At 37.1% G+C, this 20,218-nt stretch overlaps 1 protein-coding gene across 2 annotated transcripts; it reads left to right on the top strand.

Annotated features, from left to right (window-relative positions):
- The first annotated feature begins 1,895 nt into the window (after positions 1–1,895).
- On the top strand, positions 1,896–19,945 carry LOC121730563 (ras-related protein Rab6). Of its 2 annotated transcripts, none has more exons than XM_042119667.1 (6): positions 1,896–2,086; positions 2,419–2,477; positions 4,116–4,275; positions 13,741–13,946; positions 15,038–15,104; positions 19,548–19,945. In XM_042119667.1, the coding sequence occupies exons 1-6, from the start codon at positions 2,017–2,019 to the stop codon at positions 19,616–19,618; spliced, it is 633 nt and encodes a 210-aa protein (XP_041975601.1). In that variant the 5' UTR covers positions 1,896–2,016; the 3' UTR covers positions 19,619–19,945. The 2 variants fall into 2 exon arrangements, with proteins under 2 accessions (XP_041975601.1, XP_041975602.1); XM_042119668.1 differs by lacking the exon at positions 19,548–19,945 and adding an exon at positions 16,409–17,361.
- Positions 19,946–20,218: the final 273 nt, after the last annotated feature.

The raw sequence follows: 20,218 nt of genomic DNA, 5'->3' as shown, positions 1-20,218 counted from the left end.
CTGCTAGCATATCTATACTAAAATTATAAAGTGGAAGAGTTTGTAACAAACAGACAAACTGTTTGTTTGTTTGAACACACTAATCTCAGGAACTATTATATTAACCGATTAATTTTTGCAGACTAATTTGTCTGTGAAATATCTTGTTTACGCGGGCGAAGCCGCGCGGTACGTCTAGTAAGAAATAAGAATATTATTTTTTAGTGTTAGAATTTTTTTTGTTATTGTTATGCAAGATAATCTACTACCAAGCTATTTTATTAAGTATCAGTTGTGAGCAATAGTGTTAAATACGGTGTGTGCAGTGCAGTGTAAACGAGTGAGCACACTAAGACTGGCCGTGCCGGGGCTCATCGCAAAAATCCGCCTCCATACAATTTGTATGGAAGCGGATGCGCGTAACGCATACTGTGTCGGGGCGCAGCGGAATTCCGCTTCAATACAAATTGTATGGAGGCGGAATTTTGCGATGAGCCCTGGCATGCTGAGCCCCGGCACGGCCCGACTCAGTGTGCTCACTCCTTAAGACTGTAGTTGTAGTGCATTAAGTTTGCAGTGGGTAATACGCATTATGTGTATTGCTACAAGCCAATTTTATACTATTACAGATTTTAAAATATCATTTTTTTTTTAATGAAATTAGGGGGCAAACGAGCAAACGGGTCACCTGATGGAAAGCAACTTCCGTCACCCATGGACACTCGCAGCATCAGAAGAGCTGCAGATGCGTTGCCGACCTTTTAAGAGGGAATAGGGTAATAGGGGAGGGTAGGGATGGGAAGGGAATAGGGGAGGGTAGGGAAGGGAATAGGGTAGGGGATTGGGCCTCCGGTAAACTCACTCACTCGGCGAAACACAGCGCAAGCGCTGTTTCACGCCGGTTTTATGTGAGAACGTGGTATTTCTCCGGTCGAGCCGGCCCATTCGTGCCGAAGCATGGCTCGCCCACGTTTAACTATATATATATATAGTTAAACGTTATATATAGTTAATATATATATATATATATATATATATATATATATATATATATATATATATATATATATATATATATATATATATATATATATATATATAACCTAAATAGACTATACAAACTAATGTGTACAAAATTATGTATATTCTGATCAAATTCTGATTGTTAAATCTCTCATAAAATATGATGTATACCTACATGAAATAAAATGATTTAAAAATAATTTGTGGTATTATATTACTCTAGTTTATAACAGGTAGGTAAGGTAAAAGAGTTAGTGCTTAATTTTTTCATTTGAATAACATTTTTATTGTTCATAGGAATAACATCTGAAATTTGATCGCCTGATAGAAACAGCTCAGAGAAAACATATTGTTACATTCGTTAATCAGAAATCCTAATTCTACCAAGTTTTTTACGTCTTGACCACACCTACCTAGTAGAGCTGTGGCGAGACAGTGCTCTCGGCCCAGCACTCTGATGTTTTGTATGGATTCTACTCTGTAGGCCGTAGGTGTAATCAAGGCATTAGTACAGCTATACTCAACCTGTGGTCCACCGGGACCTTATCGATGGCTCCCGGGAAGTTAAACCATTTTGAAATTTACGCCTAATGGCAAAATAGAGCAAAGTCGTGAAAGTTTTAAATAGCAAATTTTTAAGAACGTCATTTTTACCCTTAAAGAAGAACCAAACGTATTTGTGGCCCGTATGAAAAAAAGGTTGAGTACCACTGCATTACATAGCACTGGAGTTTGGAATTGGATTATAGCATTTGGATTTGGATTATGGCAACTGGAGAATGATGGTCTTTAGTCTATTGATAATCTATTTATTGCACTCTGTGCAGTTTTTTATCATCTGTGCACCATCTGTCAATTTCTCATCTCGTTTGACGTTTTAGTTTAGTAACGTGGCGGCGCTGCGCTCGTATGCCGCAGGAGTGGCCTGTCATTGTCATTGTTCATATAGTTTTCTGTGATAAGAATTACTGTGAAATTATTTATAAGCTTACTAAATAATTATAGTTTTATAAAATGTCGACGTCTGGGGAATTCGGTAATCCCTTGCGCAAATTTAAGTTGGTTTTCCTCGGCGAACAGAGCGGTGAGTCGTGGACGTCCGAGCCATCGTTGTACATTTTTAATACATAGTTTTTGAGTTTACGACACGTATATAGATCGTAGACATTATTGAATTACTGACCTACATCGGGCTAGGGTTTAAGGTACTCCTTTGAGTGCAAATCTGATGGACAGCGCAACAATGGAGCGCTCACAGATTTTGGAATGTAGGTTACTCGATGTACCGATCGTCTGCGAGTCGATTGCTCCGGGGCTTTCATGCCTTTTGTTTTGCGATCATCTCCCTACTATTAGTTCACGCATTGTACGGCCGGAGTAATTACCAGCCATTGACCCTGTGCTCATGATTTTCAGTGGGAAAGACATCGCTCATCACACGGTTTATGTACGACAGTTTCGACAACACTTATCAGGTGAGAATGTGTGCCAAATCATCCTATATATCACGCAATAATTAACTGTGCACTTACTTTCATAGGGTATCAAATATCTATAGAATTTTGTGGATAGTTAACTTTAGCTTGTTGTATATATTCTGTAAGTACTAAAAATACACTTGAAAGTACAAAAAAATGCCTACATTTTTACTAGAATTTGTTTTTATATTGTTTCTTTCAAAGTCACATTTCTGTTTTTAACAAAACGCTGATCAACTCTAAACAATGTTTTTTTTGTTTATCTATTTTGCTTCCAATTTCATGATGCTTTAATATTTAATTTTACTTTTGGAAAAATAAACAAGATCCTTGTAATAAATATTTTATTTCAGTCCAATGAAATATGACTCATGTCTTTAAAATGTTTCACCAAAGTCATTGAAACAATACAGGGTTATTAAACAACTCAATGCAACTGTATTTTTTTATTTAAATAACAAAGCTATGAATAAAACACAGGGTTTTTATAACAAAGTCTTTCTTGTAGTTGTTTTATTCAATAAAAAGTAATTAAATTAAGAATACTTTTCACTGAACTGATAATATCAGTAAATAATTTATGATGAGCAATAATTGTGCAAAGATAAGAAATCAATATAAGCATTTAGGCTGTCTATAAAATTGCTATCTTAATTTATTTTAATACTTTAGTTTTACTGCCAAGTGCATTTTTAAGCCTCATTAAAAATTTGAAGGAAAAAAAAACTTTAGTTTCAACTAAATGCTGTTTTTAATTATTGTATTTTATCGGTTGTATTTATTTTAAAACAAAAAAGTTTATAGAAAAAAAGCTACTACATCCTGTAGGCTGTAAGCTTTGTATTGTGCTTTTTAGGGTTCCGTACTCTAAGGGTAAAACCCTATTACTGAGACTTCAATGTCTGTCCATCTGTCTGTCAGTGTATCTGTTTGTCCGTCTGTCTGTCTGTCTCCTGTGTCTTTTTATTTTAGTAGCCCCCAATATTTATTGAGGGCTACTAAAATAAAAATTCAACCCCTGACGACCACCCTTTTTTAATACACCAATTGAAAGAAGGTGCCAAGGCAAGCGAAAAAGCTCGGATAAACTTTTCTCAAAAATTAACGCCTGTCGAAATACAACCCTAAATGTGAGTGTAAGTAATTAATAGCAATCGTGGTTTTTTTTTGTGACCACCCAGAAATAGGAGCCCTGCTTAGCGGGGCTCCGTCGACTTATAATTGTTGAACCGAAAAAAATGGGATAGGTTTGTAAACCTTTACCAAGATAGGGGTTTAAGTTTTTTTCCATACTAACGAGGGCCACACATTTTGCCTGTCTTTCGACAGGGGTTGATTTTTGAGAAAAGTATATCGGAGCTTTTTTGCTCCCCTTGGCGTCCCCTATCGTTTGGTATATTAAAATGGGAGGTCACAGGGGGTTGCATTTTTTTGTCAAAATTTTTCTGTTTTTTTATAGTGTCTTGTTTCCTCCAGGCCAACCCATATTTTTCTACTTTCGCTCTATAACAATACGGAACCCTTCGTGGGCGAGTTTGACTCTGTCAGAATGCTATCTTAATGCCTATAATAAAGAAATATATTATCATGCCAAGTTTGTGATATTTTAATAAATAAATATTTATTTTCCGACAGGCAACAATCGGTATAGACTTTCTATCGAAGACAATGTACCTGGAGGACCGCACGGTGCGGCTGCAGCTGTGGGACACGGCCGGCCAGGAGCGTTTCCGATCCCTCATCCCCTCATACATCAGAGACTCCACTGTTGCAGTCGTTGTTTATGATATCACAAGTAAGTTTATTTTGTTAAGTTAATAAATATTCATTTAAGGACATAAAGAAAAATATAAAGTTATCCATGTCTTAACGCCTCCATCGTGGCTATCGCAGACATAATATATTTTCAATTGTTATTATGCCGGCTGCTGTTTGGGGATTGATGGGTTTAAGTGACCATGATAAGTAGTCAGTGTTATACATTTTAAAAAGTCTGTGAAATAAAGCTAAATAGGTAAGAAACACCAATCTCAAACTCTCAAATTTAAATACTGCATCCTCTTTTTAATAAACAATGACAACAAGTACTAAGATTAGCATGCAGTAAATAGTTTAGAGTATAGATTAAGAACTTTTATTCGGAACAGCAGTTTTTGTTTTAAAGTCTACTCATTATAATAATTTTTTATGTAAATTCTATTAATCCAGCTCAACATTTAGTATTAAAAGTATTATGTAAAGTGTATATTATGACGTCATTTTAAGATGTTATGGTCTGATTATGTCAACCTGTTACAAACCGGTTAGATTTCGATCTAGTCGTCTAGATGCACATCTTATAAGAAACTTTCTCAAGACCACATTCTCACATGAGCTCTAACAAAGGTTTACAGTTATCTGGACCTAAATACTTCCTAATCTAAGCCTATTCATAATTGTAGTGTACTAGCTGTCAATCGCAATTTCGTTCGCACAATTTTTTGTGTGCTAATACACGCTTCCGATACATTTTTCTAGACGTCTTCCCGAATCTAATGAGCTATCGCACGTATTTTTATGACCCTTATCTCTATATTTCGCCATTCTCAACTTATCGCTTAGACTGAAAGATTCATTTAGCGCGCGGGGACCGCACATTTTTCCGTGTGAAAAACTATACTATACTGTACTTTCTCATACCAAATTGATACTAATTCTAAGTCCACCCTGTAAACCAAAATTCTATTGATAAATGTAAATATGTGGTTACAGATTGAACGATACGCTTTCATATAAATTATAACAGTAAAATAAAATGTATTAAATTCTAGTAACTAAATAAGGAAATATCTTCGACTATTTATAGGCTCTCATTTAAATTTCGTTGCATAAAAACGACGATAATAATAATTGATGAATGCATCTAAAGTGTGTCAACGATGAGTGCTACGATATCTCGGCCGCGGAAAAAGTTGTGCTGATATTAGTTACGCAATGAAGTCGACGCTTACATATACATAATCGGGGGACGCTTTTGAGTATTTGAAGAATTTTTAAGTAAGTACTTAAATTATGGACTGTTAATGAGGAAATAAAAACGCCCTACAAGATTACTTTGCAAAAATACCATAAGAACCTAATGGGTGGAGAGCCAAATGCATCATTCAAAAAGCTTAGAAGACGAGCCCCTCACGACGATATGTTAAAATAAACCGATTGTTGGCATTGTGGGATACCCCGGGCACTTCGGAGGAGCACCCATTGGGCTGGGCTACCCACTAAAACCCAACGGTCCCACCTATCCGCCTGGAATGGAATCTACGTATTACTTGCGCCCGCCACTGTGTATATCAAAGTAATTCAGTACTAAGAGGAAACAGACCAGAAGAGTCTGACATCAGGTGGCCTGGGTTTGTGGTTGACCACAAAAATGACAGGTGAAGGACATGCGTTTATTACCTTCAGAATAGTATCACACATAACCTCTCTATGGTCCAGTATTGTAGAGATAGGCTTTCGAGTTTCGACTTGGAAGTTAGGAGGAGGAAACTTAAAAGTTTAATTAAATTATATTTATTTATTTTATTTTATTTAAATCGACTTCCTAATAAGAAATGTCATAGAAGGAGAAACAGATCTTCTTCTGTCCTCAATATAGGCAAAAGTTAAAACCCAAACATTTACAACCACTTAAACACGAGTTATTTTATGGTCTTATTTATTTCTTATCGACTAATCGGTCCATATGAAAACTACAACGGTACAGCGACTTAGCATCGATAAACTAGGCTATAAAAGCGTTATATAAACACTGGGACTGATCGATTACCTAGGTAGCAGCGACAGCCATAGCTACAAGTTATAACAGGTGTGAGGTGTGTAGTTCTATATTACGTACGTCTGTCCGCCGAATTGTACACCTTAAGTTGACGCTGTTAAGCATTCGTGTAACCCACAGAAAATACGTAATATTGAGTTATGAATGCAGTTATGTTCTTTAGAAGTTTCTTTAGAAGTTAGAACAAGACTGCATTGAAAATTTAACAACAAAAAAATTATGGGTTAAATTATGAGTTTAGGACACATCTGGAAACATTGATTTTGATGTAGGTACACTTAGTCCTTATGCTTGAGAAGTAACTTTGTCGAGGTTGTTCTCAGCTGAAGTACAGTTAAAAGAACTCTTTTACTTATTCCCATTGGAAAAGTATTCGTTTTATTCTACGACAGAATAGCAGAGGAGTAGATGAAATTACGGATCGGTAAAAGAAGTCCTTCTGTATTTCGCATTTCTATTCTGGTCTGTGGTAGAGAGTAGAGACTCTACCTATTCCACTCGATCACGGTATACTCTACCGTAGAGTATACCGTGGTCGAGTAGAGACAAGTATGGAGTAGCGATAAGCGTGTTCTGCAACCGGACTTTAGCTCTGGGAATCCGTGATCGCACGCCACCGCGCCTGAAGCTGAAAGTGTGTCACGACCTCCACACTCCACTCTTCAGTGTGCCTCTTATTTACTACGCGTTACAGACCATTATTAAAGTATTTCCTGGTTCTTACGAACTTAAGAAATTGATTTATTGGAATTTGGAATGCATTTCGCACGCAACGATCGCGAAGTAGGTACAAAATATAATAATTAATATCTAAAACGCGTATGGCTCTTTTTTATTTGATTTCTCTACAGGCTTCTCAGACCTACAGGCTCCATTGTTGTTGTCCATGCTTCGTTACCAGGCACTATGACTAATGCAACAATTGTAGGTCGAAAAAAAAAGCTATTTAATACAACCTCGAAACGTGTACTGTTCGTAAACTAATATTTTAAGGCTAAATTTTATTAAGCAAAATCCGTTTATAAATTCAATTCTTATAAAACTTCAAATAAATTCAGAATGGCTCGAGAGTTTTAGAATTGAGTAAGTTATTTAAAATGTAGGCGGGCGTTCTATTTTTCAGCTAGCCTCAACTCTGTATTTCTATGTAAAGTTTTCGTTGAAATATCTGAATGAAAAATTTGTATGCAACCTTCGTTTTTGGGCTTTGCAAACAGTCGAGTAAAGGCTACGCTACAAAGTACAAATTAATTTACTTATGGCCTGTTTCACCACTTTCTGATAAAGTGCCGAATAGGCTATTTACAACTTTTTTGACAGATTCTCCATACTTGATCTGTCAATTTAATTGTTGGATAGCCTATTCATCACTTATCAGGAATCGGAGAAACAGGCCCTTAATCTAAAAAAAGTAATATTTCTAGAGGCATGTTATAAGCTTGACGTGTCTGTCTGTTTGTGTGTATCTGTCCGTGGTATCGTAGCATCTAGCATATAAACGGGTGGATCGATTTTGATCTAGATTTTTTTTGGTCGAAAGCTGACTTTATCGAGAGTGTTCTTAGCTATAGTTCATTATCATCAGCCTGCTCCGTGCTGAACAATTTGGTTTTATCTGCTTCAAATCTATGAATCAGGAGTTGTTTTTGACCGACTTCCGAAAAGGAGGAGGTAATACGTTCGGCTGTAGCCTGTATGTATCTTTTTTTTAAATTTCTTAATTTCATATTATTAATTACTGTGCTGTTTCATATAGATTAAATAAGGATTTTCAGTCATAAATCATAATGATTGGTGTAATTCAAACAGCTCACGTAAGAAGAGGCTCTTTGTTCTTCTCGCCGAATCAGTTCATTGACCTCTACATCAGAGACGATATTGTCAAGATCACTCCGTGGAACAGTTATCATTGGCAATAATTTCTAATGTACATTATTTGTCTGACGTCGCGATTTCGTTTCACAATTCTACATTCCTCAGACTGCTTTATTAAATTCGTTTTCTCGCGCAGACGCAATCTGAACTGTAAGAGAATGGAGAAAGGTCGAGATTCCATTGTAACCTCGTAGCTAGGTAAACATTTGGGCTTGGACCTAATCTGTCCCTGTTGACCTAGAGGCTAGAGCTTATGTACGAGTCGACCCCGAAAACATTGACCCACAAAAATCTTATTTGAAAATCTAGATTGTATTATCAGCTAGTCTTACTCCTAAGTTCTACGCCCTCTATCAATTTATATCAATAAAGAAACAAAAGTATGTTGTGATTTGAATGAACGGACTAATAGGAATAAACTGTGCTAGAAGTAGTAATATTTTGAACAGAATATTCTGGCGATTGTTAAATCTACTCTTGATCACCTAAATACGCTTTTTAGATGCGCTTGCGGCAAAGAAAATTTGCTCTTTTGAATGTAGAAGTTTGGACCTATATTTTATAATAAGTGTATTCAAACCTATTGAAATATTAAGAGGAAGGTAAACCCCTAATAGAAACCCTCCCTGGACTATTTCAAGACTAAAAAAATCAGCCAAAACTAAGCGTTTTCAAGCCCTTCTTTAGTTTTAGCGAGGCTAACAAAATTTAAAATTCATTTTTATTTATGAATATACATTTTTGCTTTCATGTCTGCACCTATAACTATTTAGAATCCTAACTTTAAAACTATATAATTAAAAAGCGATAGAGCAACATAGTAACATGACTCGTGTCGTCCCGCAGGCTGGACGTCGGTTTTATGTCCCGATGCGACGCGACGTCCTCAATAGACCGACCAAGTTACACGTAGTCGTGTTATTTACAATTACATACGCTTTTACTGCTGATCGATATGTGCACGAGACGTGGTAATGTAGCGACTAGCGGGCATTGGAAAACAAAAGTTCTCTGATAGCGGGTTTACGTTATTCCAATCCAGTAATTTAAGGGGACGCCTTGATAATTTGGCTGTAGCGATATCGATTTTTCTCAGCAATGACTGAAGCTAAGAAATTAAAGTTCATTGTCAGTATTCATCATGTCTTTGTCTTTGAATTACCCATAGCATAACGCGATTGGTCAACTTTTATAACACAGAATAATCAATCAAAAAGACTTCTGTAAAAAAAGGATTCTAATTTTGCCAAAATTTGTACATAGATTGGTTCAAGCATACACTTTAATTTGCTCATAGCTTATATGAAACATATTTATGGTTTTTAAATTACGCGACAAAAACCATTTTGTCGCTTACGCCGTTCCATTTCTTGCTGTTCCATTTCTTGTTTTCTATGAAAAGCCGACCCGGAAAACAAGCAATCTAAAACGTATCCAACACGTTTTTTTACTTAAAACGCGGCGTCACCTTAACGGTCACTGGAAATTGGAATGCACTGAATTGCATTCCAGTGCCCGTTTACATTATCCTAGTAATCCAGCGCTGGATTGGATTACTGGATTCGGATAATGTAAACCGGCCATAAACTCCAAACTTTGAATAGAGGCACAAAACTATATAAAAATGCCAAAATTCGTATGAAATTATGTGATCAGTTTCGCCATTTTGATTGCAGTGACCCGGTTCGGAGGTTTTTGGACAAGACTTTATCTAATTCACGAGCGTTTTTGATTGACTAACCATCTAACTAATCATTATTTCATTAACAAAGTTGTTGAGTGGATAAACAGAAACTCCTGTCTAAAAGTTCCAAAACCAAAAGCTGGGTATAATCTTTCCAAAAAGGGTTCGTACTTCGTAGTTTTTACGCCCTGCAGAAACTTGTATTGATTATGATGGACTTTCATGTAGACTAGACCACAGGCTTTTTGCCGACAAAACTCTTTCGTAAGGCTATGGATCGGGAACGGACTCTCGCGTCCTCACAATCCATGAAGCTCAGGGATTAACGAGTCCCTCGGTGATCATCATACAGACCAAGTCCCGAAAGCTGGCAATCCATGACAGCGTTCCTCATGCAGTTGTAGCCATATCCCGGCACACTAACACCTGTGTCTATTACACTGACACTGATGGAGACGCTGTGGCAAGCTTCATAAAAAGAGCCACGGAGGTGTCAACCGAACACATAAGAGATTATAACATAAAAATGGCTATAAAAGACAGGAACGATAAAGTCCTAAGCCACATGGCGGGTAGATTCGACACAGAACGATATCTCTTTAACACCCTAGAAACTCCACCCAGCTTGAGTGACCCCTCTCCACCAAGCCAATGTCACAACATCTAAAGGCAAAGGGTGGAGCAGCATAAAATCTAAGGAAATCGGAAAATGTCGGACCTACTGGCCGCCACACCGACTGGGACCTCACCGTTCAAAACATATTATTATTATTAGTAATTTATAAAACAATAAATATATATTTATTTATTATATGTATAATATATTATAGTCTATTCTACTAAGTATATATATAAATATAGATTACTTATGTTAAAAAAAAAAAAAAAAAGTGTCCATGGCGTGATGGACCACAATTAATTAAAATTCATAATATTATTTCAATTATCCTTGGTGCGAAAAATCTAAATAATAAAATAACAAAAAAAGGATATGGACGAACAGTCCATAGACGGCCACAATTTTATAATAAAAAAAAAATGCTCTTTCGTAATTTCCTTCCAAAGGAGTACGAAGATTTTGGCCGACCTACCGTACTGCTATTGTGTTTTTTCGCGTTCACGAATATTTTTTTCAAAAATGGATAGCTAACATCAATACAAACAAAAATAATCTTGGACAAAACCACGTAAGGTGTCACATTTCGAAGATATGAGCTGCTAAAGTTTTACCAATTTAAGATATTGCAACTTTGGCAGCTCAAATGTTCGAAATGTGACCCTTTACGTGATTTTGTCCGAGATTATTTTTTGTTTGTATTGATGTTAGCTATCCATTTTTGAAAAAAATATTCGTGAACGCGGAAAAACACAATGGCGGAAAGTAGGTCGGCCAGGCTCCATATAAAAATCTTCATACCCCTTTCCAAAACGTACAGCTCACTCTTAGTCGCAGTCGTCATGTATGTGGTTTTCACTCGCCTCCTAGTGATAGGCCACAGGCGCAAGAGTCGAGAAGGCGTCAAAGTGACACACTTGACACCGTGTCATGACGTATACGAAAGTGGTGAGATTACGTCACCGTGACTCATCCAAACCGGTGGACCTCAGACACGTCAACGCTACTATATTACGTCATGTTATGTGGGCTCGGCAATAAACCCGGTGTAACACGGACCTTATGAGTTATGAGCTTATGACTATAATAGTGATAGGATCGAATTGGTATAAAAAGTTTGTAGGCGACATTTGGAATAGAGTTCTCATCAAAAAGAATAAAGTGCGATACCTACATCTCAATGGATACCGGCTTGTTTCTTTCACTCTCGAACTAATAGAGTATTGCCATCTTATTTAATCTAATATTATGAATAAAGAAGTACCTTAACTGATGTATTTTAATAAAATTTCAGAAAAATTACTAATGACTGTTTTCAACAGCAACCAAAGGCTTCCAAGAACCTTTATTTCTGAAATCCTAATTTCCTAATGTAATGGTAAAACTAAAAGTTCTAAATGCTCACTTTCTTTGACTTGTAACAGTGTAGTTAGTATTCCGCAACTTAATAACCCTAAAATCTCCCGGCTAAACGAGTATAAGCGAAGTAATGCGACGTAGTTAATGACTCGTACCGTTGTTGAATTGTTAACGAGGTGTTATGTTAACGAGTTAACAAGCGTGACGTCATACCTGTGGGAAAACTTTTACCGACACTCTCATAGTTTGATCTCCTCATCTCTGTGCTAAAATTGAGAAGCTAATGGCGGTGATTATCGATACGAAATCCGGAATCCATCAGGGAAAAGTTAGAGAACTAAAATAAAATTTTGGTCTCAAATAAAAGTTGAAATTTGAAGTGTTAAGTGCGAAATCAAATGTAACGAATCTGACAATCCGACACATGTTTTTTCCATCCATCTCCATTCGGTTCTAAACAGAACCGAACGGAGCGTAGAAAATTGTAAATGCAAAGAGTTACGAAAGTATTACGAAGCCAAACATAGAACCGCTCCTTTTTTTGGAAGTCAGTTAAAATACAAGCAGAAATTGTTGAAAATTGATGGATCTCTCACCTTGACTCCCACATCCAAGTAACTGTGAAGTATACTTACATTTATAGTAGCAACTAGCAAGTGCTACTACTACATTGTTTTATATGACACGACCTGCAAACCTTCAAGAAAAGAGCGTATAGGGAATACGCTTAAAAGGCCGGCAACGCACCTGCAGCTCTTCTGATGTTGCGAGTGTTCATGGGCGACGGTAGTTGCTTTCCATCAGGCGACCCGTCTGCTCGTTTGCCCCCTTATTTCATAAAAAAAAATGACAGTTACTCAGCTACATTACATGTATCATCAGTAGCAACAACTGTAATTGTACGTTATTTATAACAGGTGAGCACGAATCTATCTCACGGGCGTGCGATCGCCGCCTCGGGTTTTGTATCTAGCCGTTATCTAAATCCACGGTCCCTGGAGTCTCTCCCCCCGCCTCCCCCTCCTAGCTCCGTCTTATTAGAAGGCTCCTATAAATCTGTCTGGCTTTCTTTGTTGATGTATTTCACGACTTCAATTTATCTTCGACGGAAAGCAGGCTGTTAAAGATTGTTTGTCTGTCTATACGTGTGTATGACTGACGGTCCTAAATTGTGTGTTGTCCTAAATAGTTCCATCTTTAGTAAGTTTCACTTTAGGGCTGATATTTGTCCATATGTAAAATTCTGACATCTATTGTAGGATTTAGTAAAAGTATTTGTAGCGCGAATCCCGCCTCCGATATTGAGCATTCGTCATTCATATTCATGAACAGAGAAATTTTTAATATAATATGTAAACAGCTTCAGACTGAGAACTTTTTACTGAAAGAACTTGTAGAATTTCACATCAGTTGGAAATACACACACACACACATCTGTTACTTATATTAAGTAAGTATTTGTTTTGCGGTCAAACTTTCTTGCAAAATTTGCACAAATACCACTTGGCCCAACCTAAAGTAAATGTATCGCCTTTTTTATTCCCAAATTAAAGTATAAAAGTATATCTTTCGTTATTCCCAAATTCAAAGGAAATTCATATCACATTTTGCCACACGATTCTTCCACCTCCTTATAGAATTAGTTCCGAATTCCGAGGACCTAACCGCTTTTGAAAATTTAAACTTCATGGTCAGGGGGGATAACGTCTGTTGGCCCGCTGGTGTATTGTAACTTTGGCCCACGTGTACTATTTTTATTCACGATTAACTTGGCTTCTTACAGACGAACGGCACGCGTCGACGGCTGCCGTCAACTGCCGTCGACGGTACTGTTCGTCTGTAAGCGCTCTAACCCAGATAACACAAATTCTAATCTGACAATATTTAACCCATATCCATCACATTTCAGACGCGAACTCGTTCCACCAGACGTCGAAATGGATCGACGACGTGCGCACGGAGCGCGGGTCGGACGTGATCATAATGCTGGTCGGCAACAAGACGGACCTGTCCGACAAGCGGCAGGTGTCCACCGAGGACGGCGACCGCAAGGCCAAGGAGCTCAACGTCATGTTCATAGAGACCAGCGCCAAGGCTGGGTATAATGTTAAACAGGTACCGAACAAATTGATTCATAGGCAGTCGACGGACCTACGTCGTTTGGTTGAATTATGTCAATTTAGTGGTAGTTGGGAATTGGGACGTGTCGGATGGGTAATGCAACCAAATTACGTAGGTCCGCTATCTACATTATTATCAGAAAGTAGTGTGGCGGCACCCACAATTAGCGCCACAATCATGTATCGCGCTATAGAAGTTCTCTGAGTGCGTGGTGTGACAGCTGAAATCAATCACGTGGGCTTCGGCCCGAGTCCTAACCGAGCATACCACCTCGCTCGGTCGGAAGATCTTTGTTTGCGGCCGCCACGCATATTCCCACAATAGCAGCACTGAACGAGTAACTTTTATTGCATGGGCAAATTCATGCCGTTGTGGCATTTCTCACAGAAGCACAAGTCAAATGTAACTCTTTCAATACTGCTACTGAAAGTTACAGTGAACTCTACATAAGGGAAAAGAGTCGTTTACATTATTTATGTTGTGCCGCTCAAAATGTACAGAAGAACGATTCTTCCACATTAATGTGGAATAATTCCTCGTGGTCTACTTTGTTGTGATTCGATGTTGACATTCGCCGCACTGTACCACAGAGAAATCACTAATCAGACGTGCGAAAATGAAAGGGACGCCTGTCGCCTGCTCATACCGACATTGACAATAATAAACAATGCTTTTACGAGACTACTTTAAAGTTTGAAGCCTAACGCATGTGCAATAGGCGTATCGATATAATAAGTGGGCGTGGCTTACGAAGCTGCGTGCGCGCATAATAAGAGCCCGCGTGCACGGTCGACAGAATGTTATGAATGTCTCGGTCGCCTGCCATTTACAATCTGAGTTCTGACTATAGACCCCAGCATACATTGAGTTAATACCGGTACAGGTTTTAGGTGCAAAACTTAGTTTCAACAGGAAAAAAAATGCTAGATGACGTAGACATTTCTGTCGAGCGAGCGCGTGCGTGCGATTTACTTTATCATCATATATCTCACAGCTTACGATTTACTTTACTTTGCTTAAGCCACAATTTTAGGCAAATTATTTTGCTGAACGATCTAAAGTAACAATACCGTTGTAATTTTCAGTTGTTCCGGCGGGTGGCGGCGGCGCTGCCAGGTATGGACTCCGCCGAGAGCAAGCCCCCCGAAGACAGTATCCTTTATACAATAGACACAAGACCATTTGCGCTAGCCTGGGTTAATGTTAGCCCTGAATCATGTTGTCTCGCTCTTATGAAAGAGAAGACACGATTGGCGGGGTTAGCAATAACCTATGGTGGTGTAAGTGCGTCTTATTCGTATTAAGTATATGACGTATATGAAGCTAAAAATTATGCAGATAGATATGCAAGTAGACGCCGCTATTAGAGTTTCATTTTTGACGAATGATTTTTGATTGAAATCGCTACGATTAGAATGAATTTTAATAAGAAATATCATAGTCAAAGAGTAACTGTAATAGGTTGGTGAAATAAACACTAACTGCTGCACTCAGTCACGTATATTAATGACTTTTATTGTTAATATGTAATTAAGAGTTTGACAGATAAAGCATGGGGCTTATGTCAAAATTTTCATTTGTAATTAAATGAAAATTTTGACATATTATGTAAAGTATTTAATATTCGAGTTTTATTTAAAGTTATCGATTCTGAGTTCGGCAGTAAATCGCGCTAGATGATCGTACGGTCTACTTAAATATATGTCTGTGTTTCACGCGTACGTACACGCAGCCCATACGGCATACACGCACTTGTGCGGACACGTTTGTGCTCGTATTAACAGCTGAGAATGTAGAGGTTAAGACGGTTTATGCGTTTTTTCGTCGTCCGTGGCCAGTTAAGGGTCGTTGACACGCGTTGTGTTTCGTCGTGTGGTGGTGGTATAACCGGCTAACGTGTTGTAAGTAAACTTAACAATACTAACTGTCGCCTCTTGTGTATACTTCCTACGCTTAATATGTATTTATTGGCTTATAAACCTTTTTGTATTATGTTCGGTAAACAATTATACATTTGGATTTTAGTTGTTTTGTGTTTGGTAGACAAGTAAATGTAGATTTTGGTAGACTATTATAGATTTAGGTTAATGTTTATTACTGTCATAATATATTTTATACTGGAACGGCTCGGACCTTAGACTTTAACCGAAACTGAATTTAGAACCGGTATGAACCTTAGTACGACCTAGTAGAGTGTCATAGTAAAAAAAATGAGCAACACTCAATAAATTAAATGAAGCGAAATCGTAATGATGAACAATCAAAATCAGTTCATTCTTTAGTTACGGTTGTCTGAGCACTAGGATGCAACAGGCAAACACGACAAATTTTATAATGAAATCGATTAGAAAGTACTTACTCTTATTTCCTTTTGCATGCGACTGTTTCTAGACGTTTCGTTTCATTGCGTGTTTTCTGTAGTGTTTTTTTTATTTTCCTTAATGGTATGTGTTCAGTGCATGAGGTAATACTGAGACAGGCGCCGGGTGACAACAAGGAGCCGGACAGCAACTGCGCCTGCTAGACCACTACAGGATTAGTTTAAAGCAGTGTTGCCAACTTTACGATTTTACCAAAATTGTGTAGTTGGCAACCCTATGATAGTTGTGTTAAAACAATCGTACCGATGTTGCTTTGTACAGGATTACCAACGGTACGATTTTCCCGAGTTTTGGGAAGTGCTTGCAGTTTGCAACCCATCATCGCTATGATAAAGTTTAAGACTATTTTGTCATGTTCTTTACCACAGGGTTGATGTCTGTATGATTTTTTATTCCCAAACTTCGGGTAGAATAATTGTACGGTTGGCAAACCTGCCATGTATATTTACACAGGGTTGCCAACCGTATGAATGTTTTTGCTTCTCATACACTTTGTATTATATTTTACGGTTGGCAACTCTGTTATACTACGTCACGCTGAGGTTGTCAGACAACCTCCAATTCTGTTTTTTTGTTCGGTTTGCCAGTAATTCCTACAAACGTAGCTATTTTTAGGATGCAGCTAGCAACTCTAATAATCTTATGAAATATCATCTTCTAAGTACTATGTTTGTGTCCGCGTAACTTTTAAAAAATTAAATTATTTTTCTATGAGAATTAGAATTATTTTCAACAAAGTTATAGCTCCAAAAATAAAACTGTAATTTTTTATTGACTATGAGTTTATATTACAAACTTTTTATTGCCAACATTAAATGAAAATAACATTAATGTAATATGGAAACTATAGTTTCGATTTTGTTTTGAGTGTTTGGAGCTATTAAAGTCTTATGAAATATGTTTAGCGTCTTTCAATGTGATTTTAGATTATACTTTTTAGTATTTTTATAGAAGTGTTGTGCGGCACTATACGTTGAGGCTTACGCTGTGCTCACGAGCCAACAATAATGAGATTATCGTTTTTTCATTAAAAAACTGTCATGAATATCACTGAATGTTACAAAATATAAAAGTGTGTTCAGATTAGATGTGACAGTGACCAGACAGTAGACTTTCCTCGCGCTACGAATAATAAAATCTAAGGAAAAGTAACTCCGTCAAAAACATGCTCTACAATACTTGTCAAAAATGTGTACCTTAAGGTACAATTCCGTGCATCCCGATAGTCGTAAAACGCGCGCGGCCTACGACTGTCGTCGGCTGCGCGCGTCTGTCAAAGTTATAATATTACACGGCCGCGCGCGTCTTACGACTGTCGCGATGCACAGAATTGTACCTTTAGGTAAGTACACATTTCAGATACATTTGCAATATTTAGGTGGCCTTGAGCGGTATTAGGCTGACGTTACATGACAGTTCGAAAGGAACCAAATTTAAACGGGTAATAGTATGGGAGTTACGTTTCCTTAGTTTTTATTATTCGTAGTCCTCGCGGCAATATTATATCTATGCACACATTCACGTAACACAAAAATATGGAGAAACGTTAAGAAACGCTATTTGTTCGGAAGCCTAACTCGCTACCTGCTCTCACAACTACAATTCCCTACATTCTCAAATCATTTAATACTTACTACACGCACACATTATTGTGAGCTTCTGATTGGTTACAAATAATTAAGCGGTATTTAAATATCTGTCTCTTTCATCCTATAACGAAAAGAGAGGGACAGCTTGTTACTCGTGACTTTCGAAAAATAGGCGACCATTGCGAAACTAAAGTTACTCTTTTGTTACAATTTATAGGCGATGTATAAATTAATATATTATTTCCCAGTTAAGGCTTTATGAAAGAAGAGAAAATTGTTTATTTACGCAATGAAATTATTAATGTACTACTCAAAACTAATTAATTTGGCCGTTGACACAATAGAAAATATGCTATCACAAAAAATAGCAATGTCTATAGAATGTGAAATAACATGGTTTTTTGCTTAAAAGCGTCGTATTTTTGATCACCTTTTATTAGGGTGAGCTCACAATCATTTGCTATGCGACGCAGCTCAAAATATTGAATTTAAGTACTAGACAAGATACAAGACTCAATTCTAGAGTTCTTTTCGAGCTTTTTTTGTAGAAAGCGAGTTATTTTATTGTTTAACATTTGCCAAATGCTCTTACCGGGCAAGAAGTAAAGCAGGCCGCTATTAATAATGATAATACTAAAAATGAAAGTAACTGTATATATTTTTTCTCTACCATCGTAACGCGGCCTCGATGTACATTAGTATTATTTATTTAATTTAGATTATAATTTATTTTATAGAGGTTTCTGTAGTAAACTGAATATTTATAAGTTTAATTTTTATGCGTCGTTGTCATTCCAACAGCTTTTTATATTTAAAGACCGACATTTTGTATCTGAAATCACGTCTTGTAATAATGAATTATTAATTTTTGATTATTTATTAGATGACCAAAACAATCATGCCGTATTTGTCATGTTTTTGAAGATTATGGACTTTGGTAAAATAATGAAAATTTCTTTTTTTTATTCCACTTTAATTTATCGTCTCAAACAAAAAAATACTTCTTTATTAATTATTTTGTTCGACTAACAGTAACAAAATTTTAATGGCGATTATTTTATGAAGCAATTGAGAAAATTTATGAGTCCATAATTTTCACGGTTAGCGTTTTATACAGCGTCAAGATGCACGCACCGCTCGTGAGAACTCGATTGTGGCGTCTATGCACTCGCAATAAGGTCGAGATTCGCTTGTGCGGAATGATGAAACTATGTAAATACGACACGCTAATATTTGGAATTAAACATTTTTAAAAACACTATTCTTGATTTTTTATTGTAGGATAAGTTCAAAGTACTTGATTTTTCTTGTTTCAATAGCAATTACTCGCACAGCGACCGAGATGGCTGCAGTATAATACTGTCTCTTTCGATACGAGAGCTGATCTTAAGTATGCAATGATTTATAAATTAATTAATAAAGCAGGTGAGAGGTTAGCCTATTCAACACGCAGAAATTAACTAGGCACCGTGCTTTAAGGCGCTGTGGTTGTTGCAACTACGTAAAATGGGGTTTTTAAAACACGTTTTTAGTGAAGGAAATGACAATATTTAAGTATAAAATAAGCACTTTGGCTCTATCATTCTGTGACAATTTAGCCATGGTTTCCTTCACTCGTGTGACAGCGGTGGACCTGCAGACCCAGTCGCCGATGGGCTCGGAGCAGGAGGGCGGCGAGGGCGGCTGCGTGTGCTGAGCTCCCCGCGCCCCGCGCCCCGCACCTACACCCGCGCCCCAACCCCGCCCGCCATCTGTCACTGTCATCATGACGAGCGTTTGACTTTTGTTTTTTTTAATGAAAAAGTAAGCGGCATAGAATTTGTGTCGAGAAAAGCCGCATTTATGGGCACAATTTATTTGGGTCAGCTCAATGTGCTTACTTGTGTTAATGCTTAATTGATATTTTAATTGAATATCAAAAGTACACTGCGATTTTAAGTGTCGTGCCTATATAAAAATCACTTGCAATATCCAAAGAAAGTAATAAAATGTATAATATTTATATTTACAGAATTAGGAGTAAATGTTTGCAAAATATGATATTTAATGGTATTAAAATTTATAATGAATAGCATTATCAAAAATGTAATTTGGCAAACTTGATTCAAAATATATTCAACTAATATCCTGGCCCAATTTTGTATGTTTCTTTAGTGCTCCAATATTTTTTTTATATTAAAATTATTATATTGCTTAAAACGGGATGGCGTTAAAACATTTTTGTTTCATATAAAATCTTGGACAAGAGATAAAGTACAACTGCGTTCTTGATGTCTATTTTTTCGTACACTTGTAA

Source organism: Aricia agestis, chromosome 9 (assembly GCF_905147365.1).
Source record: "Aricia agestis chromosome 9, ilAriAges1.1, whole genome shotgun sequence".
In the NCBI taxonomy this organism is placed as follows: Eukaryota; Metazoa; Arthropoda; class Insecta; order Lepidoptera; family Lycaenidae; genus Aricia; species Aricia agestis.
The sequence above is the reverse complement of the archived record's forward strand: the minus strand, read 5'-3'. Positions and strand labels throughout refer to the sequence as shown.

Coding starts and splice junctions, on each gene's coding strand:
- LOC121730563 (XM_042119667.1), top strand. CDS start 2,017: ATGTCGACGTCTGGGGAATTCGGTAATCCCTTGCGCAAATTTAAGTTG. Junction 2,087..2,418: donor TTTCCTCGGCGAACAGAGCG/GTGAGTCGTGGA, acceptor CATGATTTTCAG/TGGGAAAGACATCGCTCATC. Junction 13,947..15,037: donor CTGGGTATAATGTTAAACAG/GTACCGAACAAA, acceptor TGTAATTTTCAG/TTGTTCCGGCGGGTGGCGGC.